Source organism: Scylla paramamosain, chromosome 23 (genome assembly GCF_035594125.1).
Source record: "Scylla paramamosain isolate STU-SP2022 chromosome 23, ASM3559412v1, whole genome shotgun sequence".
Lineage (NCBI taxonomy): Eukaryota > Metazoa > Arthropoda > Malacostraca > Decapoda > Portunidae > Scylla > Scylla paramamosain.
In genome coordinates this window covers 9,747,986-9,775,485 of record NC_087173.1, presented here as the reverse complement: position 1 = coordinate 9,775,485, position 27,500 = coordinate 9,747,986, and the positions used below count along the sequence as shown (strand labels likewise).

The window sequence follows — 27,500 nt, the reverse complement described above, 5'->3', positions numbered from 1 at the left end:
GAATACAATTGGAAAGAATATAACAAAAGAAAAACGCAGAAAAAAATAATAAAGAAAGGAAAAAAACATGTTAATTATCACTTTTAATTTCATCCCTGGTATTTCACCACGAGAGAGAGAGAGAGAGAGAGAGAGAGAGAGAGAGAGAGAGAGAGAGAGAGAGAGAGAGAGAGAGAGAGAGAGAGAGAGAAATACTAAAATTAACTTACTTTTCATTCACTTTGCAAAGATGTACGGATGAAAACGTTGAACTTTTCCTTTCTTCATGCATATAATCTTTTTTTTTTCTTTTTTGTCCCGTGGCCTGTGAATGAATCTTTTGTGCCTCGTGGCTTTTGCGGAGGCACGGTGAAAGGCGCGGCTCTTGTGGCTCCCGCGGCTCCCTAATGTGGGGCTTGTGTGGGCAGATAATGGCTTTTTCACCCTTTTTTTTTTCTTCCTCTCTCTCTCTCTTTCCTAGGCGTTATTTTGCCTTGCATCCATTTGTGGAGTATTGCATTTCCGTCCTTCATTTTCTTCTTTTTTTCTTTTTTTTTTGTGTGTGTGTTTTCCGTTTGGTATTTTGGGTTTGGTGTGCTGTTCTACTTGGGTTTGGTGTGTGGTATTGCTGCTGCTGCTGCTGCTGCTGCCACTATTATTATTACTACCACTGCCATTACTGTACCATGATTACTAAAAATACCAATATTTACACTAATTCTAATACCACCAAATGCTTTCCCTTTTATTCTGTCTTTTCTCAACTCTCATCCTTCATCCTTCCTTCTCTAACCTTCTCTGCTACTACTACTACTGCTACTACTACTACTACTACTACTACCACCATGATTACTAACAATACCAATACCAAAAACTTAACACCAATGATATACCTTTCTCTTCTACATCATTTCCCAACCCCTTCCTTCACCCTGTCTTCTTTCCCATTCCCTCCTCTTTTCCCCCTGTACCTTCCTCCTCCCTCTCCTTCTTTCTTCTGCTTTTCCTCCTTTCCCTACGCCCCGTATCTTCCTTTATCCTGCCGTGAATTACAACTACACGAAGGTTTACGACAGAGAGATTTCTTTCAGCCTTTTCACACTCCAACCTAATCTTATTTACTGATCCGTCTACGGTATTGGATTGGGAGAATCATCCGCCTGCCTTACTCAACCCAGAGGAAATTAGCTTGAGAATTAGACGGAACACCTGTGCATCCGGGCCACGATTCACCGTAGAAAGAGGAAGGGAGATGGAAAGCGGCACCAGGAAGCCGTGGAGAAAGACACGGAAGGAAAGGAGAGGGAAGGAAAGGGGAGGAAAGGAAGGAAGGAGAGTTTTTGGGTTAATAACTTGTTCTTACGGGACGGAGGAGATATATTGAAGCAGGTCTGGAGGCTGTAAGGGAAAGAGGACGAGGAGGAAAAAAAAAGGGAGGGTTTGTGTTAAAGGAAGGAAAAGAGAAGGTTTGTGTAAAAGGAGGAAGAAAAGAGAAGGTTTGTGTAGAGAAAGGAGGAGGAAAAAGAGGTGTTTGTAAGAGGAAGGAAGAGGAGGAGAAAAAAAGGGAGGTTTGTGTTAAAGGGAGGAAAAGAGAAGGATTGTGTAGAGGAAACAGGAGGAAAAGAAGAACTGTGTAGAGGGAACAGGAGGAAAAAGAGATGAGGAAAAAAAGAGGATCTATGAAAGAGCAAGGAAAGGTGAAAGAAAAGTTCTGTGAGGAAAAGGAACAAGGAATGAGAGGGAAAGGAAAAGAGCTCTGTTTGGAATAGGAGGGAAAAAGGATGTTTCTGTAAAGGAATGAAAAGGAAGGTTCGTATAGGAGGAAAGGAGAAAGATTTTGTGAAGGAAGGAAAAATGGAGGTCTGTGTAAAAGAGAAGGAAAAAAAGAAAGGAAATTAGAAAGGTTATTTAAGGAAAAGGGAAAGAGAAGACATTGGTACTCTTAATCCTCCTCCTCCTCCTCTTCTTGTTCTTTCCACTTTTTTTTTCTTATTCTTCTTATTCTTGTCATCATCATCATCATTACTCCATCTCCACCTCCTCCAAATTCTCATCCAATTTCTTTTCCCAGTCTTCTTGCTCCATGTACTAATGCTATTCGTCTCTTCTCCTTTCCATCCTCCTCCTCCTCTTCCTCATCCTCCTCCTCTTCCTCCTCCTCCTCCTCTCCCTTCTACCCCTCCTCCTTACAAGGCTGGAGGGATTTATTTCTCATCTTCACCAACAACTTTGTCTGTGTTGGTCATTTATCAATCCTTCGCCTGCAGGATGGATGGAACAAGTTGAAGGAGGAGGAGGGGGAGGAGGAGGAGGAGGGGGAGGAGGAGGAGGAGGAGGAGGAGGAGGAAGAGGAGGGAAAAGAAGGATTAAGACATGACTGGCTTGGGGATTACCTTGAGAGAGAGAGAGAGAGAGAGAGAGAGAGAGAGAGAGAGAGAGAGAGAGAGAGAGAGAGAGAGAGAGAGAGAGTTATCGAGCCCTGCATCTAAGGATTATTGGGGATGGAGGCAAGGAGGCGAACAAACAGACAAGCAAGCAATCATACACACACACACACACACACACACACACACACACACACACACACACACACACACGCACACACACACACACACACGAAGACAACAACAACAACGATAAACAAAGACAAAGAAACCACCTCATTTCTCTCTCTCTCTCTCTCTCTCTCTCTCTCTCTCTCTCTCTCTCTCTCTCTCTCTCTCTCTCTCTCTCTCTCTCTCTCTCTAAAATGAAGCCAGCGGGACGGAAGAAAACAAGGGTCTGAACACTAATTAAAAGCCTCTGCGTCTCGTCTAATTGCTAATGAGAGCGTAAGGAGAGACTGGCGAAGGTGAGACACGCACTGAATTGACTGGAATAACGTGGATTCAAAGGACACGGGACAGGCTTATGCTAGAGAGAGAGAGAGAGAGAGAGAGAGAGAGAGAGAGAGAGAGAGAGAGAGAGAGAGAGAGAGAGAGAGAGAGAAATAAATGGCTGAAGATACCTTACTCAAAATGAAGAGTCTATTAAGAATGGAAATATTACTGTGTTATTTTATTGCTTTTTAATGACTGCAGTGTTTTCATCCTTGATTTTCTCTTCGTCTGTTTGTTTATTCTCTTTATTTATCGATTTTTTTTTTCTTCCGTCTAAATAATTCCGAGTGAATTTTGGAGTTTTCTAATTTACGTGGCTGTTGAAAATGGTCAAACGTGGTTATTATATGTAGCCTAACCTAACCTAACCTAACCTAACCTAACCTAACCTAACCTAACCTAACCTAACCTAACCTAACCTAACCTAACATAACATAACATAACCTAACCTAACCTAACCTAACCTAACATAACCTAACCTAACCTTACCTAACCTTACCTAACCTAACTTTACCTAACATAAGTTATATAATCCAACCTAAGCTAAACTACCGTAACCTAACCTAACCTAACCTAATCTTACCTAACCTGAACTAACCTACTCCAGCCTAACCTAAGATTTTACCTAACGTATATAACCTAACCTAACCTTACCTAACGTATAAATATAGTAAATAAATAAAACGAGAAAAAAAACGATGAAAAAATAGAACACGTAGTGAAAACAATTAAAAATGTGTTGTTCTTTCTCAAAACAAGATAAAAAAAAGATAAATGAAACGAGTAAAAAGGTGGGAATAAGTAAATAAAAATAGAACACTTTGTAGAAATGGATAAAATGTGTGTGGTTCTCTCTTGAAGTTAGGTTAGGTTGAGTTAGGTTGAGTTAGGTTGAGTTAGGTTGAGTTAGGTTAGGTTGAGTTAGGTTGAGTTAGGTTAGGTTGAGTTAGATAAGGTTAGATTAGGTTTGATTTGAGATTCCTGTCGACGTGTAAGTGAAAGAATGAAGAATACTCGTACGTGACAAATTTATACCACAAATTATTATGGAGAAAGATGTACATAGATTCCATAAACTGAATCAATTAATTAATGAAATGTGTATCAGATCTGGGATTCCCGAATAGCCATTACGGAAACAATCACGTGAGATAATTGAAGAGCTGGCCAGGTGAATTATAGGTGACCTGTGGCTTTAGTCTATTAGAGATGTACAAATGTGCCGCGCGACAGACGAATGGTGCTGCCTCCTGTGACGCTGAGACAGAACTGAGGCTGGCAGAGGAGTGGTGCTGCCCTCAAACAGAGAGAGAACTGACACTGACAGAGGAGTGGTGCTGCCCTCAAACAGAGAGAGAAATGACACTGACAGAGGAGTGGTGTTGCCCTCTGTCAAGCAGAGGCAAAGCTAACACTGGAGAGAGAGAGAGAGAGAGAGAGAGAGAGAGAGAGAGAGAGAGAGAGAGAGAGAGAGAGAGAGAGAGAGAGAGAGAGAGAGAGAGAGAGAGAGAGAGAGAGAGAGAGAGAGAGAGAGAGAGAGAGAGAGAGAGAGAGAGAGAGAGAGAGGAGATATGGCGCCCTATACGAATAAAATGAAAGATCGGTTGCATATCATCACAATTTTTTGCACATTCTCCTACTAAAGAATTGTCCTACAAATGCTGTAAATATGAGGCCCTATCCTTTTGAAAAGCCCTCAAAGCCAGAAACGTTTCAGCACACTCTCGTATGATGCACAGGCAGAACTATCACTGGAGAGAGGCGAGATGCTGCCCTCTAATGAGGAGAGAGAATTACGACAGGATAAAGAAGCAAGGCCATGACTAGCACGGGACAGGATAGATGCTGGCTTGTATGATGCAGAGACAGAACTGACAAGTGGAAGAGAGATGGCGCCCCTTATGATGCAGAAACATAAAACGGAACAACAGATGCTGCCCTCTATGAAGCAGACCAGAACTAGCACTAATGGACGAGAGATGCTGCCCTCTAACAAGCCAAAACAAGACTAATATTCATATATTAAACAAGCCATAATTTAGAGAATAGTGTTACGTAGAAAATCGGTTTTATTGAGAAACTCTAAGGACAACATTCTTAAACATTGCAGCCACAAATCAGCCAGATACATATATACATATACGTATATATTTATCACTATACATGGCGGGAAAGTGTCATGTTGATTACGGCCGTCGATTTCACTGCGGTATGCAATAATTCACTGCACTAAAAGCAATGTATGGAGTCTTTATAAACATTTACCAGAAAAAAAAGGCGTAAAAAAAAGAGTACATTTCGCAATTTCTAGTATGTATGTTTGCAGTATGGTGTTTGCAGGTGGCTGTGGGATAAGAAAAGATATCAAAGTGCTTAGTGATTAAAGAAAAAATTGCAAAATGGCAGTGAAAGGGTTAAGCAATGTTTTTTTTTTTTTTTATGATGTGCAAAATAGTTGAAGCCATTGAGGGCTCGTCTTTATCAAAGCAGTATTTTTCTTCATAATGTTCAAAATAATTCAAATCACAGTGGGTTCGTCTTAATTGTAACAGTACCTTTTTTTCATGATGTGGAAAACAGTTTAAGTCATAGAGAGCTGGTCTTTATCAAACACTTTTAACAGGCTTTAGTGGAATTACCTGGGATATTCAAAGGACTATTCCAATGATTATTCAAATTATTCCAAATTATTCCAATGACATTTTACTGAAGAATCTGCACCACTAATAGTAAACACACATGAGAACCCGACTATCACCCCTGTGGCGTTTCTGAAAACTTGTTATGGAAGCACGAGGCATTTAAGAACACGAGGCTTGGGGTGATCGCTCTTGGAGATTGTGAGAGGAAGGGGAAGGTTCAGTTGATAATCTGACCCTGGGGAAGGAAGTGAGGCGAGGCGAAGAGCAGTAGAGATTATAATTGTGTTTTTGTATTGTCTAGTCAAGTAAAGGTATGATTCTGAGTAACTTCATTTATCATATTATTAACGGAAGTGAAGAAATTAATTTGCGATGGTGCAATGAGTGTAATTAGGCTTTTTTTTCGTGTGTGACAAATTAAAAGGAGCAAAGTCAGGGGAAAAAAGAAATACGATGAAAACATTTATCAGATTTAACAGATTAATGAGCATAATATGACGGATAATATATTTCTAGGTCTAAGTTTAGTTAAAAGAAAAGTTAAGACAAGTTTTAAAATACGCAGAACATTAACCACATTCATAAACAGAAGCCTGGAAAATAATTGGACGGTGTAATGCTACAGTAGTGGCGACTATACATATATTTTTTTCATAGGTAGTTTTAGTCACATCAAGTCAGGGGAAATCAGAAACAGGAAGGACAACACATCAGATTTACAAAAAGATGAAGAAACTTATTAATAATGGTAATGAATGTAGCAGGGCAGATTATATATATTTTTCTATATGTATGTAGTAAAAAATAAAATACATTAGGAGAAATAATGAAAAATACGAGGAACAACATTTATCGGATATATCAACAAATATAAAGAAATTGCCTGGGATAATGTAAAAAGTGTTGCAAAGCGGATTACATATATTTACGTGTGAGCCAAATAAAAAAGTTGTAAGGTATGAGGAATTACAAATACGAGGAATATTCATCAGAGTGATCACCCGATGTCAAGAAAGTAACTGAGGCAGCACAAGGATTCAGAGAGGATATATGAGCATCAGAAATCACATGGAATTCATCAAACTCCAATCACGGAGCATCAAACGCAAAAGATGTATTGGATTGAGATGAAGACTTCAAAGAGAATATGATCCGATTGAAATGACTACGGGAGAGATAAAAAAAAAAAAAAAAAGAAAGAAAATGAGCAATAGTCTTGTGAAGAAGAGACAATTTCAGACTAAAGTGCCCTTGTAAAAGAATAAGTTGAAATCTCCTTTACATGCAGTCGATAATTAGGGACATTTGTTGAGTAAATGAAGGACACGTCAATGTGAAATGAAACAGTACTTGGAGAGAGATAATTACTGTTTTTCAATCTTATGAATTCGAGATATTGTTTGATAGATTGATATCTCTGAAAAAAAAAATACAGCAACACAATTTTAGAAGGCTTAAAGAGTAATATATATATATATATATATATATATATATATATATATATATATATATATATATATATATATATATATATATATATATATATATATATATATATTAATCTTGTCTCTCTCTCTCTCTCTCTTGAAAATGATGATGAATTGAATGATCTTAAAGTATGATAAAATGGCTATGGGAAAAAAAATTCAACATGCTGAATTTAGGATGCTTTAAATTACGATTGATTTGGAAGATTTGAAGTACAGTAAAAGAGAATAGATAAATTATGCAAGGTACAGATAAATTTTTAATCACAAAAGTTGAAAAAAATATTCAATCTCAAAATTTCTATCTGATATAGAGATATGTTCCTTACTTATAAGACACACATTATGGATATTCCTTTGTGTTGATGAGAACTATGAGTAAATAACAATGGTTTCGAAAGTAAAAAAAAAAAGGATATTATTGATATAAACTATCAAAATATTTTTCTCTACTTATGATTTTTTTTTTTATTTTGTAGATTTTGGGAGAAAACTTCAATAACAATTTTTTTTTCTCAATCTCAAATTTCATCTGATCATTCACTGGGAAAAATGTGAATTTCTATGTCCATTTATGAGGAATTTCACGTCTTGTTCACCCACACCTGGTCTGCTACTCCATTAAGGTCCTCGAGTGCCTCTGTGTCTCTCCTCGCAATTAATTTGAGCTAATTACACCAAAATTAAGAAACGTGAGGTGAGTTTGCATGTCTGATGATCTGTGAGAGTCAGTGCTTGCTCTGGTCTTCCTCTTTTTATCTATTATTTTCCTTTTATTTTATTTACTTTTTATAGTGGAACGTAAAAAATAGTAAAATATATTGAACAGAAATGTGGCCTCGTTAACTTATTGCTGCTTGATGACAGTAGTATTTTTCTTGATTCTTTTTTTTTATTCTCATCTGTTTACATATTCTATTTCTTTTTCTTCTTTCTTCCTTCCGATTAATTTGGTTTTTAATCTAAGAGTCAGTTTTACTATTCATATTTCTCTACCTCAATTTTCTACATTCACGCCATCGACACTCTATACCGTCGATTTCTACGGTTACACCTTCGTCACTTTACCGTCACTGCGCAGTCACTCTATCGTCCCTCTACAAATACTCTATACAGGTCGTCACTCTATACAAGCCTTCAATACAGTTACTCTATCATTCACCAGTCAATATCATCACCATTTACAGTTCCTCTATACACTCACTACAGTCACACTAAAGTCAATATGTTGGTACGTTACTAAATGACTGATCTGTTTCTGTTTAATGTCTTAAGTGTCATTACTGCATTATTTTCCAAGCTGTGTCTAATGTCTGAGGGAAAGTCCTGCAGCATTCCCCAAGTGTCTGCTGTTTAGGTCAGGGTAAGTTAGGTTAGGGCAGCATTTTCCAAGGGCTGTTTGGTACCTGTGTTCAGTGTCTGAGAATTGATTCATGCCCCAAGAGTATCTGCTGCTTGTAAGGATGTCTTAACCCTACAGCATTTTGCAAAGGAGTCTGGTGCCTGTGTCCAATGACTAGGGAGGGGGGGCAGTATCAGTATCAGCCGTTTCTGTCCAATGTCTGAGTACGGCAGCATTTCTTAAGGCTGTCTGTTGCTTCTGTCCAATGTATGAGTGTCAGTACCGCGGCCATTCGCAAGAGTATCACCTGTTTTTGTCTAATGTCTGATTTCAAAACCCTACAGCATTTTCCAAGAATGCCTTTTGTTTCTGCTTGTCTGGGTTTCAGTAGCCCGGCATTCCCTAAGGGTGGTCTATTGCCTCTTTTCAGTGTCATGGCGTGTGCAGCAGCCCGTCCAGTGTGTGTCTGCCTGCCACTGATGGAGTGCATCTAAATGGCGTGTGATGGCGCATCCATGACACAATGGAGTTCCCTCGTTATCATCAGCTTTGTCCATTTAATTAGTTGAATAATGAATAAACAACGCGGGTGGTTTGAATAATGTACTGGCGCTATCCAGACCGGCCCTCTGTTTGCCTTTTGTCTCACTGCTCGCTGCTTTGTCTACTTTTGTCCAGTAGCCTGCCTGTTTGTGTGTTGGCCTGTCTGTTCCTCTCCATCAACCTCTCTCTTTCTGTCCATTAGCCTGTCTGTTTTTTTCACCGTTAATCTGTCTGTCTCTGTTCATCAACCTGTCTGTTTCTGTCCGTTAACCTGTCTGTTTTTTGTTCATTTACCTGTCTGTTTCTGTCTATTAACCTGTCTGTCTCTTTTCATTAGCATGTTTTGTCTGTTTGTTTGTTACCTTGTCTCTTCATGTGTATTAACTAACTCGTCTATTCTGTCTTGCCCTGTCTGTTATTCTCCATTCTTACTACCATGTTTATTTATGTCAATTATTTTATCTTTTTTGTGTCATTTATTTTTTGTGTCATATATAATGTGTGTTCACTAGCTCCATTTAAAATAAAATGTCTTTGTGCCACCGTCGTCATCATCATCATCATTATCATCATCGTCATCATCATCATCGTCATCATCATCATCGTCATCATCATCATCGTCACCATCATTATCATCATCATCGTCATCATCATCTTCATCATCATCGTCATCATCATCGACATCATCATCATCATCACAATCATCATCGTTCATTCATTCACTTAATCTTGGAGGCTCAAAGCTGAATAGTTGTGGATTCTTGCATTCACGCTTGCACACGCGCGCGCGCACGAATTCTGGGCAAGCAAACAAGCAGATTAACAAACAAACAGAATCTGGTTGAGAGACCATTATGGAAATCAACACACACACACACACACACACACACACACACACACACACACACACACACACACACACACACACACACACACACACACGGAGTTTCCTGTGGCCTCATCGCTCACATATCATTTTCTTCTCCCCAGTGTGTAGTTTCCTCGTGGACTCCTCTTCCCCCTCAGCAGATTGGACTGGAGCGGAGGGGCGGGATGGACAAAGGGCCTCGATTATCCATTCTTTCCTGCCCGCCTTCGTCTGGTCTGGGTTGCGGCGCCTCCAAGTTCTCGCGAGGGTTAATGTCTGATTCGTGTCTCGTACGAAATAATTTTGTGATCTTGCGAATTAAGCTTTACACTTCATCTCATCTGGTGTTTCTTGTACAATTCCTTTTTCTTTTTCGTCTTCTTCTGTTTGTTTGTTGAGGGATTAGTGCCGTGAATTAGCTTTCTTTTTAATTTTCTATTCTGGTTGTCTTCTGCCGGTCTCAGATACCTTACTGGCTTGGTTTTGACTTGTCGTAATAAATTGACTTAATGGAGAGGCGAATTATCCTTTACACTTCCTTGATCTGGTGTTTGTTCTATCTTCTGTTTCCTTTTTCTTTCTTTTTTTTTTCTTTTTTTTTTCTTGGAGTGGCGGTGAATCGACATAACGAATATTATAACTCTTTCATCTAGTCTTTTTTCTTCGTTTGCCTAAAAAACATTTTGATTTGTTTTTGACATGTTAAATTTAATGATCACAACCGGATCTCCGGTTGTTTTTTTTTTTTATGAATTAGTATCGTGAATTAGCTTTTTTATTCAGTACTTTCACTTACTTTATTTATCTATTTATTTGATTATTCATTTATTCATTTATTTTTAACTAGTCTCCCAAATACACAAACAGAAGTTCTTATTGCCTTGATCTTGACTTGTCGTAGAAACATGACTAACAAAACTCAAAAAAATTGCCTCACCTTCATATCCTTACGGGCGAAGCAGGCTGGCCAAGGGTAAAAAAAAAAAAAACACAAAAAAAAAAAACACCTGCTAATTTACCTGCTAAGAAAAAAAATAATAAAATAAATAAATAAATAAACAAATAAATAAATAAATAAGTAAAGACGAGAATCCGTTATATTTTTTTTTCTTTCGAAACTCTTTGCACAATTATCGTACCATGTGACAATGAATGTTCTTTATGAAGCCTTGTTCAAGATAAAAGCAGAAATTCCTATCTACACTATACAATGGACAGTCTAATTATCACAAAACCTTTTCTTTCCTTTCTTTGGGCAACTTGTGCAGGAAAGATAAAACATTAACTCGCCTCCTCTTTCTACTTAATTTCATGTTTTAATGATCACCACCAATGAGATAATTAAAACTCAAATCAGAAACATTAGTGGGAACATTTCTGCGGCGACATTACAGGTATGTATTGTTGCGTCCTCTGATTTTTGGGTCCCACACGAGAAAGCAAGTGTGCATGTAAAGTAAATGCAAAAGAAATCGTCAAATATCAAATGTTTCCCTCGTGGTTTTTCACACTTAACTTTATCATTGTTGGAACTTTAAACATTCGTCTCTTTTTTCACCTTGTTTTTAATTTCTTTTATTTTTTTCCAACCTTTTTTCTTTTAGATATATATTTTTTTATTCATTTGTAAGAGCTTTTTTTTTACTTCAGGCCATTTTTTTCCAGCCATTTTTCAATCTTTTTTTCAATAACCTTTCAGTTGTCATGACTTCCTTTCTTTCCATTATTTCTCTATTGACTTCATTATCAGATACTCATTATCCTCTGGACAACATTGACGTCACTGACGATATAATGAATGCTTTGTTTATACTCTCTCTCTCTCTCTCTCTCTCTCTCTCTCTCTCTCTCTCTCTCTCTCTCTCTCTCTCTCTCTCTCCCTCTCTTTCAAGGCTATGGATAAGTCAAGCCGTTTTTAAGTCACCGCATCTGATAAACAGATTATTATTATTATTATTATTATTATTATTATTATTATTATTATTATCATCATCATCATCATTATCATTATTATTATTATTTTATTGACCACAAGAGGATACATAGTTATCATTGTGACACAGAGCAATGACAGTGTTGGTTCATCACAAAATCGTAACAAAGAATAGAATCAATAAAAACATTACAACATTACGGTATAAATATTTACCTATGCGTTATGAGTTATTGACATTTTAAAAGATAAGAAATATTCTTTTATAATTAAAAAAAATATACTAAAAGTTTGATACAGTAAAAGAAAGTAAATCAGACACCAGACGTTACTCTGACTCGGCATAAATGTTATCAATTCTATATCAAAATGGTATCAGTATTAAGAATGAGTTATTGACGTAAAAGATAAGAGCTAAATTGTTTTGGTAATAGGATGTTAAAGCATAGTAAAAGCTCCATACAATAAAAAAAAAAGTCAACAGAGCACCAGATATTACACACCCAACCTGACTACTCTCTAAACCATAAGTCACTTCTGTCAGCCAAAGACCCTTCTCCGTTTTCTTCGTTTCGCACTTACCAGGGAGTTTTTGGAGATGTGGAGGACTGCCAGTAAACTTAAATATTCACCTTACTGATAAATGAGTTTGCCATATATCTTTTATTCTTTTCATGGTAAACTCTGTAATTCTCTACCTGTTTCTCTTTTTCCTCGACTTCCTACGACTTGATAAAGAATTAACACATCTGGCAAACTCTGGAAGTCTTTACCATTTTCCCTTTTCTGTCCTCCCTGCAATCTGACCTATTTCCAGCGAGAAGCATCAAGGCATACACGAAAATAAATTTGGTTCCTCTTTTGAAACCACAATAAATAACTCTGACAACAGCAAATTAAGGGGCCTTTTTATCTGTCTCTCTTTTGTATCGCTGGCCTCTTTCCTTAAATAAAAAAAAAAATAAAAAAAACAAGGAAAAAATTTGTCGTTACGCAAAACAATTTCATATTAGCTTCCCAGTCAAGAGAGCCACAGATTAAATTAAAGCCTTTGATGGCCGCAAAATTCGGTTGTTTTATTCATAATGGACGCGAACTCTTTTTTTTTTTTTTTTTTTTCTCATCTTCATTCAAATTCCAAGCGATCTGAGCAAAATTCCCTGCCGGTTTAATTCGGAGGCTTAATCTGGCTCACCTTTCACGGCAACACAATGGAGGCAATGAATATGCCAATAACACGCAACCAACACACTCGCCCTTGAAATATTCTCTGATATCATTCCTGAATTACACTCCATGGAATCACTTCTCGTTGACAAAACAATAAAACCAGTAAATCTGAAGCCAAAACACACCTTGGCTCTTGAAATACCCACTGGATACCTTGCTCTCCATCTCATTCATTATTCATCCGCCCACGCTCTACTTTAATTCATTTGCGTAATCTGCTTCATCTCTCGTCCAGACGGCAATAAAGGAAATGACTCAGTGCTACACATCACGCCCACCGCTCACTAAATAGCCACTGAATCATTAAGGCCACACCTGTCTAATAAATGTTTCAACGTTAATCAATAAAAAGTCATGAATTTCTGCTACACATCACGGCTACGTCCACCAAAGAGCCACTGGATTATCAGAAAAACACATGTTGATTTCTCTGCTACACTAATGTTCAATAAATAACCTAAAACCACACTTATGAGCTTTCTTTTCTTTTTTCTTTCGCTAGCTTATCAATAGAAGTAATTATTCTTTTTTGTTAAACATTACGCCCTCCGTCCACCAGGTATGCACTGAATCACCTGAAAAAAAAAAAAAAACACTTGGTAATTTCTCTATATGTAATTGAAATAAGCCAAGCAACCAACACAAAGATCCTCTGCTGTATCTTTCTGCCCGTCCACCAATACCCACCGAGCCACATTCACCATTACACAAGGCCAAACACACTCACACAGCAAAACGACAACTAAAACACATGGAGCTAATCCCCATCAACAATTTCACTAGCTAATTTATCGCCGGTTAATCAACAAAAGTCACGATTTTCTGCTCCATGGATGTCCCACTGAATAGCTTAAAATCATGCTTGTTAATTTCTCGGCTGGTAATCGACAGAGTTAATGATTTGTACTATTCATCACGTCTTCGTCCATAAACTACCAACTGAATAACTATCTAATTCATTCTTCGTCGGATAATAAATGACAGGTAATGATTTTCTTCTTTATATCTCCTTCCCATCCATGAAATATCTAAAAAATAACTCAAAGGACGTCTATCTTTAATTTTCCGCCAGGCAATCAATAAAAATAATGACACCGTGCTAAATAAAACACCTCCCGTTCTTCAGATACCTCATAAATGTTTTGACCACAATTGACCTAATTAACTTTCCGCCAGCTAATCAAAGTAATGAATGACTCGGTGCTAAATAAAACAGCCCTGTCCTTCATATACATCTAATGAATACGCTCAATCACACGTTATTCATATACATCTAATGAATACGCTCAATCACACGTTATTTGTTTCCGTCTCAAACAATAAAAGAAATGAAACTGTGCTGAATTAAATACTTTCGTCCTTGAGGTGCTTAATAAATACTTGGAGCCACACTTCTCTTGTTTATTCCTCGCCGCCGAGACAAGAAGACTCAGTGGTTCTGTGGTAAATAACTCCTTCGTCCTTGCAACCCTCCAAGCAACAGCCAACCATCAGAGCAAACGAAATGGACTCTGCTCAATTTATGCACTTTCCTCCTTCAAATACTCACTAACATACCTTTAAAAGCACTCACTTAGCTCACCATTCGACACCAAATAAAAATAAAAAAAATATTCTACGTTAACTCAACATTCAAAACCAGACAAGAAAAATAAAAAAAAATCTAGGTTCAAAAACGCTCCCTCATCCTTGAAGCGTCCAGCGAATCACTTTTCATTCACCTCACCCTTCATTCCATATATATAAGAAAATAGCAAATCCAAATATAAATATAAAAACGCCAATCAGACACACCATCTGGAAGCGCTTCAAAACACGCAACAAATATCTCGAAATACACCTTAAAACACCTCAAATCGAACTTTTTTTACTCACTCATACCATACACAAGTTCAAACAGACACACACCCACACAAACACAAACACACCCAGATCTCGAAACACAAACTGAAACACTAAGACCCAAACACATTCATTCCCTCTCACTATACCCAAATCAAAACCCCACACCCACCTTGAAAACACCTCGAAAGACCAATAGAGACATCCGCACCCACATATAAATATTCACATCTACTCTACACAACCCCAAACACACACACACACACACCACAATTCACCAACTAAAGCCGACTGAACCAAACTCATTTAAAAATTCTATGCTTATTCCTCCTCCTCGTCCTCCTCCTCCTCCTATTTCTCCTTTGATACCCAGGAGCACGCGAGGCATCAAGATTATTTTCCTCTTCAAGACTCCCTTACTTTATTCCCTTCTGAAGCCTCTCACGCCTCACGCCTTCCATCACGCCAACCTCTTCATTCCTCGGGCGACTAACAAGGAACTAATTATCAAAGGAATGACGAGTATTCCGCCTCAGATTGGAGTGACTCTATGAAGGGGAGGGAAGAGGGAGAGGCAAAGGATCAGGAATAAAGAAAAGGACAGAGGCAGGGAGAGGAATGGAGGGAGAGAGACGGAGGAGGAGATTCTTAAGCATTGAGGTGAGTTGAGATGAAAACTGGGAGCAAAGGAGATGATGAGAAAATGGAGGGGTAATGAGGTAAAGTAAGAGAGCGAGAGAGAGAGAGAGAGAGAGAGAGAGAGAGAGAGAGAGAGAGAGAGAGAGAGAGAGAGAGAGAGAGAGAGAGAGAGAGAGAGAGAGAGAGAGAGAGAGAGAGAGAGAGAGAGAGAATGACACTATACACTATTCTGTTCACTCCTAGTTCAATCACTCGTGTCCTGTACACATTTTGACATTATAACAATCCATTTCCAACAAACAATACAGAGAGAGAGAGAGAGAGAGAGAGAGAGAGAGAGAGAGAGAGAGAGAGAGAGAGAGAGAGAGAGAGAGAGAGAGAGAGAGAGAGAGAGAGAGAGAGAGAGAGAGAGAGAGAGAGAGAGAGAGAGAGAGAGAGAGAGAGAGAGATATTGCACATGAGTAAGAACCTCAGTGACTAAAACATAATTTATATATTTCCAAACAATTTTCAGCGGATTTACACTAAACGAACCGCTGTTACCATGCAGAGAGAGAGAGAGAGAGAGAGAGAGAGAGAGAGAGAGAGAGATTCCCCTTACCAACACATTTCTCAATCTAATGTACGATAGAAATAAAAAAAATACTCCTTTGAGTCTGCACGGCGCCCAGACACTTCAACGTGACTAAGGAACCACAATTCTGAGAGGATATTGAGGCCCAGAGGAGGTGTGGGCCTGGGGGCGGGCGTGTGGGCGGGAGAGGGATGAGGGCTGGAAGCTTCACGCCCATCTCACGCCCACCATCGCAGCAAGACAAAAGAAAACAGAGAAGCGAGGTGAATTCTTGTGTTTCTATCGACGTGAGTGTATGTGGATGGGTGTAAGAACATAAGAAAATAAGGGAAGCTGCAAGAAGGTAATCAGGTCTACACGTGGCAGTCCCTTTATGAAATATATTCACTTATTTCCACCCATCATCCCCATCCATAAATCTGTCTAATCTTTTAAAGCTCCCTAACGACTCAGCACTAACATCTTGATTACTGAGACCATTCCATTCATCTGCCCCTCCATTTCCTTCCTATCTCTTTATTGAACCTAAATTTTGCAAGCTTGGACCCTTTATTTCTTGTTCTATCCTGATTACTGACCCTGAGAATTTTGCTTACGTCCTCCTTGCTATATCCCCTATACTACTTAAATATTTCTATCTGGTTCCCTCTCTAAGGTATGTAAGTTTGTAATCTTAGTGAACGCAAAGATACAGACAAATACGCTTATAATGAATAATTTTTGAAGGAAGAGTGTAAGTAAGATTTAAGTAGTGAAGAATTACCTTATGAAGATACGTGGGTTTTTTGGAGTGATCTAAAATTCTTAAGTCACAATGAAGAAAGCGTAAGGAGGAAGAATACATATATACAGATAAATACACGAAAAATTAATAGATTAAGGTGGAAATTAAGTTTTAAGTAAGGTTTAATTGAGTAGTCAGGAGTTGCCTTGTTTAGATGATCTGAGCTTTCTCGAGTGCTTTAAATTTTTAGGTGACAGTGAATGAATTGTAAGAAAGAGGAACAGAGGGGGACGGAAGGAATGAGTGACTGAGTGAGTGAGTAAGGGGAAGGAATAGAAGGTGACGGAAGAAATGAGTGAGTGAATGAATCAATGAATCAATGAATCAATGAATCAATGAATTACTGGGCGAATTAAATGAATAAGTGAAGGAAGGTTGGAGGTTATAAATGCCTGAGTGAGGAATACAGTAAGTCAATGAATGTTTGCATAAATAAATAAACGAGTAAGCAAGTAAATCTAAAAAACAAAATCACCCAATTCCTCTCCCTAGTAAAAGCAATAAAGCATAACCTCCGTGTGCCGCCCTTGCTACATCCACCTGCTGTAATGAGACAAGCCTTTCTGCGCATCCTCGTTTCCAGCAGGGGCGCCTCCCAATCAACAGCGCCGCATAACAGCGAGCCTTTCTCTGCGAGTGGACGAGTTAATCCTTCTAGCCTTAATGATTTCTGGCTGGAAGCTTTACTATTCTCTCTCTCTCTCTCTCTCTCTCTCTCTCTCTCTCTCTCTCTCTCTCTCTCTCTCTCTCTCTCTCTCTCTCTCTCTCTCTCTCTCTCTCTCTCTCTCTCTCTCTCTCTCTAATTACTGTACAAGAGGGTAACTGGCCTAGAGATGCAAACCTTTAAAAAAAATCTCTCTCTCTCTCTCTCTCTCTCTCTCTCTCTCTCTCTCTCTCTCTCTCTCTCTCTCTCTCTCTCTCTCTCTCTCTCTTTCCTAATTACTGTACAAGAGGGTAACTGGCCTAAAGATGCAAACCTTTGAAGAAGAAGAAAAAGAAAAAGAAAAAGAAAAAGTAAAAGAAGAACAAGAACAACAACAACAACAACAGCTAAAAAAAATCAATGCAAACGTATTATGACCTCCATATAAATCATAATTTCTTCATATTCCACGTAGGTAAATGTCACAAGTCGTGTCACCTTTCCCTCCAAGCCGTGACAGGTCTTTGGTGCATTCTGTGTAACGCTAATCCGCGGCCCTTCTCTGCCAGTGTCTCGTTACCTGCGCACGCAAACAGTGGAAAAACCGTCTCCTTCCTCGTGTGTCCCTTTGCTGTGTTCTGTGCCTGCTACCTTTCATGTGTGGCTTGCTTGTGTAGTGACGGACATGACCCGGATAGTGTTGAGACGCAGTGACGTGACGCAAGAAGAGAACGAAGGAAAGAAACGAGAAGTGAAAAGAGAAGAAAGGAAGGTGCAAGGAAAAAAGACGCACTGAGGACTCTACACGACACAGAAAACGAAAGAAATAGAGAAAGGAAAGGAAGGAACATGGAAGCATGAAGCAAACAAGGCACACAAAAAGGAGGAACGAAGCAAGGAAACTCTAAAAATAAGGAAACGACTTCGAGAAACAAGGAAGGAACATTGCTACACCACAAAACCTCACCAGCAACCAAGTTAAGCACTGCACCACCACACCACACCACCACAAAAACCACACAAGCACCACCACCACAGCCACACCACACCACCCGCCACACCAAACACCACGGCAGCCACCACACCACAATAATAGCCACACTAACAACCACCACCACCACAGCCAAACTAACAGCCGACCACACCATCGTCGCTACAGTGTCAGCCTTAAATTGTGAACACACACACTCCCCGCTCAGCTTCCTGCCCATTCTGCTCTGGACACTCCTAATAGACAGACGCGGCTCATGAAACGTGTAAGTAAATGGTGGAAGGAGGTTACACACAAGCAAATAATAGAAAAAGAACTTTATATATATATACGTAAACAGTAGTGAAAGTAACAGTAGAAGAAAGCTAAACAGAAGTAAATAGTGGAAAAAAAAAGCTGAAATATAAGTAGATAGCGAAAAAAGGCTACAATATACATACGTTTAAGTAAAAGTAGAAGATTCCTTATAAGTAAATGTTAGGAAGAAATACATATAAATAAACAGTGGAAAGGTAAATGGTCGAAAAAAGCAACATATAAATAAATAAATGTTGGGAAAAAAACCGAAATTATAGAAATACTGGAAGGTTACATGTGTGTGGCAGCATCGAAGCGAATTCTTGTCAACTTTTCTTCTTTACTCAAAAAGAGAACAGAAGGCCAGCACGTGCATAGCCAGGAGTCAGCAGCAGAGATAACGCGTAGGATGGCTGCTCAGGGAACGGCGAGGGCAGGTGCTGATGGGGACCTCTGGATGCGAAAAGAAGGAAGGAAGGAAGGAAGGAATAAAAGATGGAAGATAGGAAGAAAGATAAGGAGAGAAAACCTCTGGAAAGAAGGAAGGAAGGAAGGAAGAAAGGAAAGAAGATAAAAAGAAGGAAAGTAGGAAAGAAAGTAAAAAAGAAGGAGGAGGAGAAGGATAACGAAGACAGAAGAAAGGTAAAAAGAAGGAGAGATAGATTGAGAAAAAAAGAGGAAGGAAAGCAGAAAGGAAAAATGACATATGGAAAGGATGAATTAATAAAGAAAACAGTTTGAAAGGAAGCAACACACGAAGGAAAGACGAAACGAACAAAGGAGGCGAAGAAGAAAAGACAGGTAGTGAAGGAGGGAGATACACACCTTGCCCCTGCGAAGCCCCACAACCAACACACTCCCGCCAACATAACAAAGACAGGACAGCAATACATACAAACATCCCCCAAAAAACAACAAACACTGAATCGTACACAGTAAAAAAACCATTCCACACTCACGCTTACACACACCAACATGATTAAATTGTGAAAGTTGGGTTTTAGAAAAGAGAATGGTGTTTTAATCCACGGCTTTTAGTAGTGAGGAAAGAGACACCAGTTACTGTTTACGTGACATGACGACGAGAACAAAAACAACAACTAAAGGAGGAGAAGGAGGAGGAGGAGGAGAAGACAGAAGACGTAGACAGAAGGAAAAACTGATAGAAAAAAAAATCAATATACAAAAGAAGGAAGATATGAATAATATACAGCAGTCGAATAAAAAGGAAAAAGGTGTATCACAAAAGAGAAAGAAGAAAAAGAGGAGTAAGAGAAGGAAGAAAGGAGGAGGAGGAGGAGGAGGAGGAGGAGGAGGGGAGAGAGAAATAGTAGGAACACCATTCAATAAAATATGGAACATGTGTAGGTAACAGTGCATGGAGAGAGAGAGAGAGAGAGAGAGAGAGAGAGAGAGAGAGAGAGAGAGAGAGAGAGAGAGAGAGAGAGAGAGAGAGAGAGAGAGAAACAGGAGAGGCACACACATCCATCCCACAAACCAGGATATCGTGTTGCAAAGAAAACGTGAACTGAGGTTAAATAGAATACTGGGGACACTATTTTGGGAAGGAAGGAAGGAAGGAAGGAAGGAAGGAAGGAAGGAAGGAACGAACGAAGGAATGAACGAAAGGACGAACGAACGAACGAACGAACGAAGGAAGGAAGGGAGGGAAGATGCATGGATTAGATGGTTTAATCAATGAATGAAGGGAGGAAGAAAAGAAGGAATGAAGGAAGGAAGGAAAGAAGGAAGGAAAAAAGAATGTATGCATGGGATAGTTTAATCAGTGAATGACGGGAATGAAGAAAGGAAGGAACAAAGAAAGAAAGGATGGATTGAATGTATTAGTCAAGAGGTGAAAGGAATAAGGAAGGAAGGAAAAAAAAGAAATAGGAGATGGATTAATTATTAAGTGAAGGAAAGAAAAGAAGAATGAAGAAAGGTAGGATCGAAAGGATTAAGGAGATATAAGAAAAGGAGAAAAAGGAAAGAAGGAAGGAAGGAAGGAAGGAAGGAAGGAAGGAAGGAAGGAAGGAAAGTAAGAAGAAAGTAAGGAAGAAAGAAAGAAAGATGGGAGATAGGAAGGAAGAAAAGAAGAGAAAAAAGGAAGGAAGGTAAGACTGAAGATAGAGAAGAGAAGGAAGAAAGGAAACCAAAAAGAAAAGAGAGAGAGAAAGAATGAATAAAATTAATGAAATAAAATATACAATATGAGAGAAAGCAAGATATGAAGGAAAGATGAAAGGAATAAAGAAGAAGAATAAAAGACAGATACGAGTGAATCGTAGTGATCGTAGTGAAGGAAGGAGGAAGAAGAGAAGGCAGGAAGGATGGAAGGAGGGAAGGACGAGCGAAAATCAAGCATGAAAGTAAATTAACAACGAAGGAGGAGGAAGCAAGTAATAAAATAACAAAGGAGGAAACAGGAATAGAAAGAGGAAAGGATGACGAGGAATGGAAGAGGAGGACAAGAAGATGATAACAATAAAATGAAAAGAGAGGAAGGGAAGAGAAAGGGGAAACAAGACGAGGAAAGAGAGGAAACAGACTCATGAATAAAGGATTGAATAAATGATGTAAACAATAAAAAGGAGAACGAAGCAATAATGATGATAATACGAAGATGGAGAAAAACAAGAACAAAAAAAGAACAAGAACAGGAAATACAACAAAAACAAAAACAAAACAAAAAATAAAACAAGAAGAAAATGGAAAAGAACCTTTAGTATAGACGCAAAACGTGAAATAATACAGAAGAGATAAAAAAAAAGGCAGGAAAAAAAACAAGGGTGAAAAAATAAGAAGAAAAAGGAGAGTGAGATATAAAAGATGAGAAGGAGAGGGGGAAGGAAAACCAGAGAAAAAAAGAAAAAAGGAGGGAAGCGGAACGGAGAGGAAGAAGGGGAGGGGGAAACTGTAGAAAAAATTAAATGGAGTAGCCTGGAGAGGGAAAAAAATGGGAAAAAAACAAAATAAGAAAAGTTTTAAAATACAAGATGTAAACGACCTGAGAGAGAGAGAGAGAGAGAGAGAGAGAGAGAGAGAGAGAGAGAGAGAGAGAGAGAGAGAGAGAGAGAGAGAGAGAGAGAGAGAGAGAGAGAGAGAGAGAGAGAGAGAGAGAGAGACCTAACCTTGATCTCAACAAATAAATTATACAGGAAAGAGTAAATACAATAATCTCTCTCTCTCTCTCTCTCTCTCTCTCTCTCTCTCTCTCTCTCTCTCTCTCTCTCTCTCTCTCTCTCTCTCTCTCTCTCTCTCTCTCTCTCTCTCTCTCTCTCTCTCTCTCTCTCTCTCTGTGTGTGTGTGTGTGTGTGTGTGTGTGTGTGTGTGTGTGTGTGTGTGTGTGTGTGTGTGTGTGTGTGTGTGTGTGTGTGTGTGTGTGTGTCCCTCCCGAGGCAAATAACTTGTTTGGATCGAAAGAAAAGGAGATTGGGAGGAGGAGAAGAGGAAGGAGGAGGAGGAGAAGGAAAGAGGTAATATGATAGAAAAAGAAGAGAATAGGAGAACGCAGGAACTGGAAGAAAGAGAGGGGAAGAGAGCAATGGAAAGAGGATAGAAGAGGAATAAGAGGAAGAGAGAAAGAAGGAAATGGATGAGGTAAGAGATGGAAAAAGGAGAGGAAGAAGGCAAAGAAGGAAGAGAGATAGAGTTGCGAAGCTGGGGAAGACGAGGAAGAAGATTAATAACGGATAGGAAAAGAGGAAAAGAAAAAAATAGAAGGAAGAGGAGAGAGAGAGAGAGAGGAGAAAAAAATATGGAGAAGAAAGGCATGAGAAGATAAAAAAAAATACAAAAAAAGATGAAAAACATGAAATTGATAAAATAGTGAGTAAAAAGGAGATCATGCAGAGAGAGAGAGAGAGAGAGAGAGAGAGAGAGAGAGAGAGAGAGAGAGAGAGAGAGAGAGAGAGAGAGAGAGAGAGAGAGAGAGAGAGAGAGAGTTCTAAGTGTGTTACCTTGTTTAGTTCCTCTATCTAATTACATGTTAATCGTGTTACCTTGCTGTCACCTGAACTCTCTACTCACACACTCATTTTGCTTTCTCTCTCCTGGCGCCCTCTTTTGTCCCTCTACTTTTGCTCTCCTGCCAAAATTCATAAAGTTCCCAGGTAAAATATTAAGCTTTTTTCTTCCTTTTCTTCTTCTTTTTTTTTTTTTTTCGTTTTGTCCTCTAGTTTCTCTCGTGCATTTCCATGTATTTATTATTAAGTTTTTGCGTTTTCTCTCTCTCTCTCTCTCTCTCTCTCTCTCTCTCTCTCTCTCTCTCTCTCTCTCTCTCTCTCTCTCTCTCTCTCTATTCCACACACCTGTTTCCTTACCCTTTTTTCTTTTCTACGATTTCATGTTTATCTTTTCCTCCTCTTTCATATCTTATTTTCTCTTCTAACTTTCCCTCTCTCCCTCTCCCTCTCTTCCTCTTTCCCAGTATAATCCTTCCTAAACAAAAATACATTGACTAAATAAAAAAAAAAAATTGTGTTTTCCCTAGCGAGATTCACGTTTCTTTTTTTTTTTTATCAAGTCTAGCTCAGATCAACACAGGGCTTGTTTTTCTGTGTCTGAAGGGAAGGATTTAGCTCCACTCTTCATCATGAGAGAGAAGGGAGTTTATTAGGTATTTTTAGTCTTTACAATGGATATTTTTGAAGTATAATGAAAAGGAAGATTCTCGGGCGTTTAATAGTTGAGGGATCAGATGGAGATTTTTAAAAGGGGTATATAAAAGGGTTATAATATGGGTGGTATAGAAAGAGACGAAGTGTTAGTATCGTGTTTAACCTTGATAAAGTTAGATAATTGGATTTTAAAAGAAGATACGAGGAAGCTGCTTTTAAGTGGCATGGGAGATGTAACAAAGGTGAGATAGAAAGTGACGTAGTGTTAGTAATCAGGGTAGGACTAGAAGTAACGTGTTTAACCTTGATAAAATTACATTGTATAGAGAGGCACGAGAAAATTGGTTACGAGACGTTCAGTAAGACAAGTCGTGTGGGGGATATAACAAGAGTGAAATATAAAGATCCTTATTGTTAGTAATCAGTGTAGGACTAGAAGTAACGCTTTTAACCTTTATAAAGAAAGATAATTGAATTTTTAAAGAAGATACGAGGAAATTGATTCTTAGAACAATAGATGACTGAAATAGACTCAGGTTTTTAATGCAGAGTTTCAGGTTTTTAATGCAGAGTTAATATGGAGGTTAAGAAGATTAGATAAATTTATGAGTAAGAATGAAAAAAAAAAAAATGGATGTAGGTATGCATGCTTTATACAGGGACTCCCACGTATAGACTTGATGGCGTCTTGCAGCTTCCCTTATGTTCTTAGATATTGTGATGCTTGGAATGCTTAGGACAGGATGGTTAAGGACAGGATGATGTAATGCTAATATGTTCGCAGCTTCCTCTGTTGTCTTATGTTCCTAGGATGATGAGGCACTATTGATGATGAAGATGGGAGGAGGACAGGATGACAACAACAACAACAACAACAACAACAACACCACTAATAACAACAACCACTCCTGCGATGATGTGATGCGATGCTGTAACGCTGTAATGTTGTGACGTGATTCTTATGATATTATTATTTAATGCTAATATCGTGATGCTAATGAAATGATGACGCAATACTTGTAATGCAATGATGTGATGCTAATAATACTCTGATAATAATGAAATAATAACGTGATGCTTATAATGTGATGTTGTGATGCTAAGGATGCTGTGACAGTAATAAAATAGTGACGTGATTCTTATGTGATGCTGTGATGCTGTGCTAAAGGGGACAGCTCCGTGCACTCACCCAGCAGGCAGGTGCAGCACGCGGCGAATATTTTAAACAGCGGACTCATTCTTGCTGCGCCACCTGGGAAGAAAGGAAAGGAGACAAAATTATAAACGTGCATTTTCTCTTCTATTTAATAAGAGTGTGTTGTTCCTGCATTTTTTTTTCTTTTTTGTTTGTGCGTGTGTGGGTGTTTCTCTTATCTTTCACGTTCTGTCTGTGTCTGTCTAATTTGGTTATTAACGTAGTATTCTGTCTATCTGTCTCTGTCTGTCTGTCCGTAAATGTGTCTGTTTGTCGTTGTTTCTGCTTCGTATGTCTGTCTGTGTGTTTTCATCTTTTATGTTCTCTATATGTTTCCTCCTTTCTGTCGGTTTCTTTCACTCTTTATTTGTCTATCTGTCTGTCTGTCTGTCTGTCTGTTTACATTTTTGTCTGTTTTATGTATGTTTGTGTGTTTCTATCTTTCATGTTCTCTGTCTGTCTGTCTGCTTATCTGGTCTTCTGTCTGTTTCTTTCACTGTTTTTCTTTCAGTCTACTTGTCCTTCTGTCTCTTTCCTTCCGTCTGTTTGTATGCGTCTGTCTTTTGTCTCCTTTGTGTGTGCGTTTGTTTCATTTTCTATATGTCTGTCTGTTTATCTGATTATTTTTGTCTCTGTCATTTTGTTTGTCTGTCTTTCTGTTTGTCTCCACTATCTGCTTCTATCTGTATGTGTCTGTGTCTGTTTATTGTGCAAAGTCCTCTGCTTCTCTCTCTCTCTCTCTCTCTCTCTCTCTCTCTCTCTCTCTCTCTCTCTCTCTCTCTCTCTCTCTCTCTCTCTCTCTCTCTCTCTCTCTCTCTCTCTCTCTCTCTCTCTCGTTGTCTTACACACTCCTAAAGCCAGGCAGTTTTCATGCTAATTTCACATAACATAAGCGCAAGAGTGGTGTTTTCAGTTTTATGCAAATTTCTGTCTTACATTAAAAAATACACACGGATTTTATTTTACAAAGTATCTCCCCTGTTTAACAGAAAGGGAGACGACAACAACAACAACAACAACAACAACAACAACAACAACAAGTGCACCACCAATAACAACAACTACTACTGCGACTACTAGTACTAATACCGTTACTACCACTTGTCTTAACCACTCCTATGCTAATGATACCACCGTGTACTTTTCACGGCTTTTCGTATACTTCCAACCCTTCCGGAAGTAAGCAGTTCACGCAGGAAAGCCACAGAACACCTGACTTCTGATCTCTCTAAAATTTCTGATTGGAGTAGAGCTAACTTAGTAATCAGTGCCTCAAAAAACTCAATTCCTCCATCTATTAACTTGACAAAACCTTCCAGACAACTATTCCCTCTACTTCAGTGACATTCAACTGTCCCCCTCTTCTACACTGAACATCCTCGGTCTGCCCTTTACTTATTATCTAAACTGGAAATTTCACATCTCATCTATAGCTAAGACAGCTTCTATGAAGTTACGGGTTCTGAGTCGTCTCTGCCAGTTGTTCTCACCCTCCCAGCTGCTAACTCTGTACAGGGGCCTTATTCTCCTTGTATGGAGTATGCTTCACATACTCCACACAGGGTGGAATCAAAAGCTTTCCGTCTCATCAACGCCTCTCCTTTAATTGACTGTCTTCAGCCTCTTTCTCATCGCCGCAATGTTGCATCTCTTGCTATCTTCTATTTCCCCGCTAACTGCTCTTCTGATTTTGATAACTGCATGCCTCTCCTCCTCCCGCGGCCTCACTGCACAAAACTTTCAACTTTTCTCACCTCTATTATGTCCACCTCTCTAATGCAAGAATTAACCAGTATTCTCAATTATTCTTCTCTTTCTCTGGTAAATTATGGAACTCTCTGCCTGCTTCTGTATTTCCCCTTCTTATGACTTGAACACTCTCAAGAGGGAGGTTTGAAGACACTTGTCCTCCGTTATTTGATTTTTCTGTTTGGAAACTCTTTGGGAACTGTCACTCAAGTGGATCTATCTATTTTTTTTTTTTTTGGCCTCAAATTTTTTGTTGCGCTGAGCCTGCGGCCCTCTTACATAAAAAAATACTACTATTACTAGTACTACTACTACTACTACTATGTTCATACTACATGACTACTACCACTACTACTATGTCAACTACTTCTACATGAAATCAACAACATAACATTTTTCTTTTGTTTTTTCCCCTAGTGCATTTTTTCATTAACTTCGTAATACTGTGAGGCTTGAAAATATTATGGAAGGAAACAAAAAATAATAAAATGAATAAATTGCGCAATTTTGTACACGAGGCTTATTCAATCAATCACTTCTTGTTTTGTTTCATTATTTTTTTTCAAGCGTATACTGTTTTATTCATTATTCTTCTTTCATTTCATTATATACTTTACCGTAGATTATAGCAAAGCCTTAATGACTCTCTCTCTCTCTCTCTCTCTCTCTCTCTCTCTCTCTCTCTCTCTCTCTCTCTCTCTCTCTCTCTCTCTCTCTCTCTCTCTCTCTCTCTCTCTCTCTCTCGTCTCCTCCGATTAGATTTTCGAGTTTCATTTTAACCATTTTTTTTGTTCATACCGAGACACAATTTTTCATCTTCCTATAGTGACGGTAATAAAAATGGCGAGGGGGAACACGCATGAACGAACACACATGCACGCGCAGGCACATACACACATACACACATACACACATACACACACACACATACACATACACACACACACACACACATGCACGGAGGTCATAAAAAAACACTAAAATAAACACAAAATAAATACTGTTGAGGATTTATCGTACAGAGGAATGAAAACTATTATTGCAACATTATTATCATTTAATTATCATTATTATCATTACCATCATTGTTGTTGTGAAAAATTATATACATTTTTTTAATTACTCCATGAAAATATGAATTTATGACGCTATCAGAGAGAGAGAGAGAGAGAGAGAGAGAGAGAGAGAGAGAGAGAGAGAGAGAGAGAGAGAGAGAGAGAGAGAGCTTCAGTATAAACCTAATTTTTATTATATTTTATCTTTA

The 27,500-nt window shown here is 38.6% G+C and overlaps 1 protein-coding gene across 11 annotated transcripts in view; it reads right to left on the bottom strand.

Moving 5' to 3' along the window:
• LOC135112133 (hemicentin-2-like) overlaps positions 1 to 27,500 on the bottom strand; it is a 280,248-nt gene that overhangs the window by 132,245 nt on the left and 120,503 nt on the right. For all 11 annotated transcript variants that reach the window (XR_010274093.1, XR_010274092.1, XR_010274091.1 and 8 more), the window contains one exon: positions 24,482 to 24,544. Coding sequence is in view for 7 of the 11 variants with exons in the window: in XM_064026156.1 (XP_063882226.1) it covers positions 24,482 to 24,544 (63 nt within the window). In the remaining 4 variants the exon portion in view is untranslated. The remainder of the gene's footprint in view (positions 1 to 24,481; positions 24,545 to 27,500) is intronic.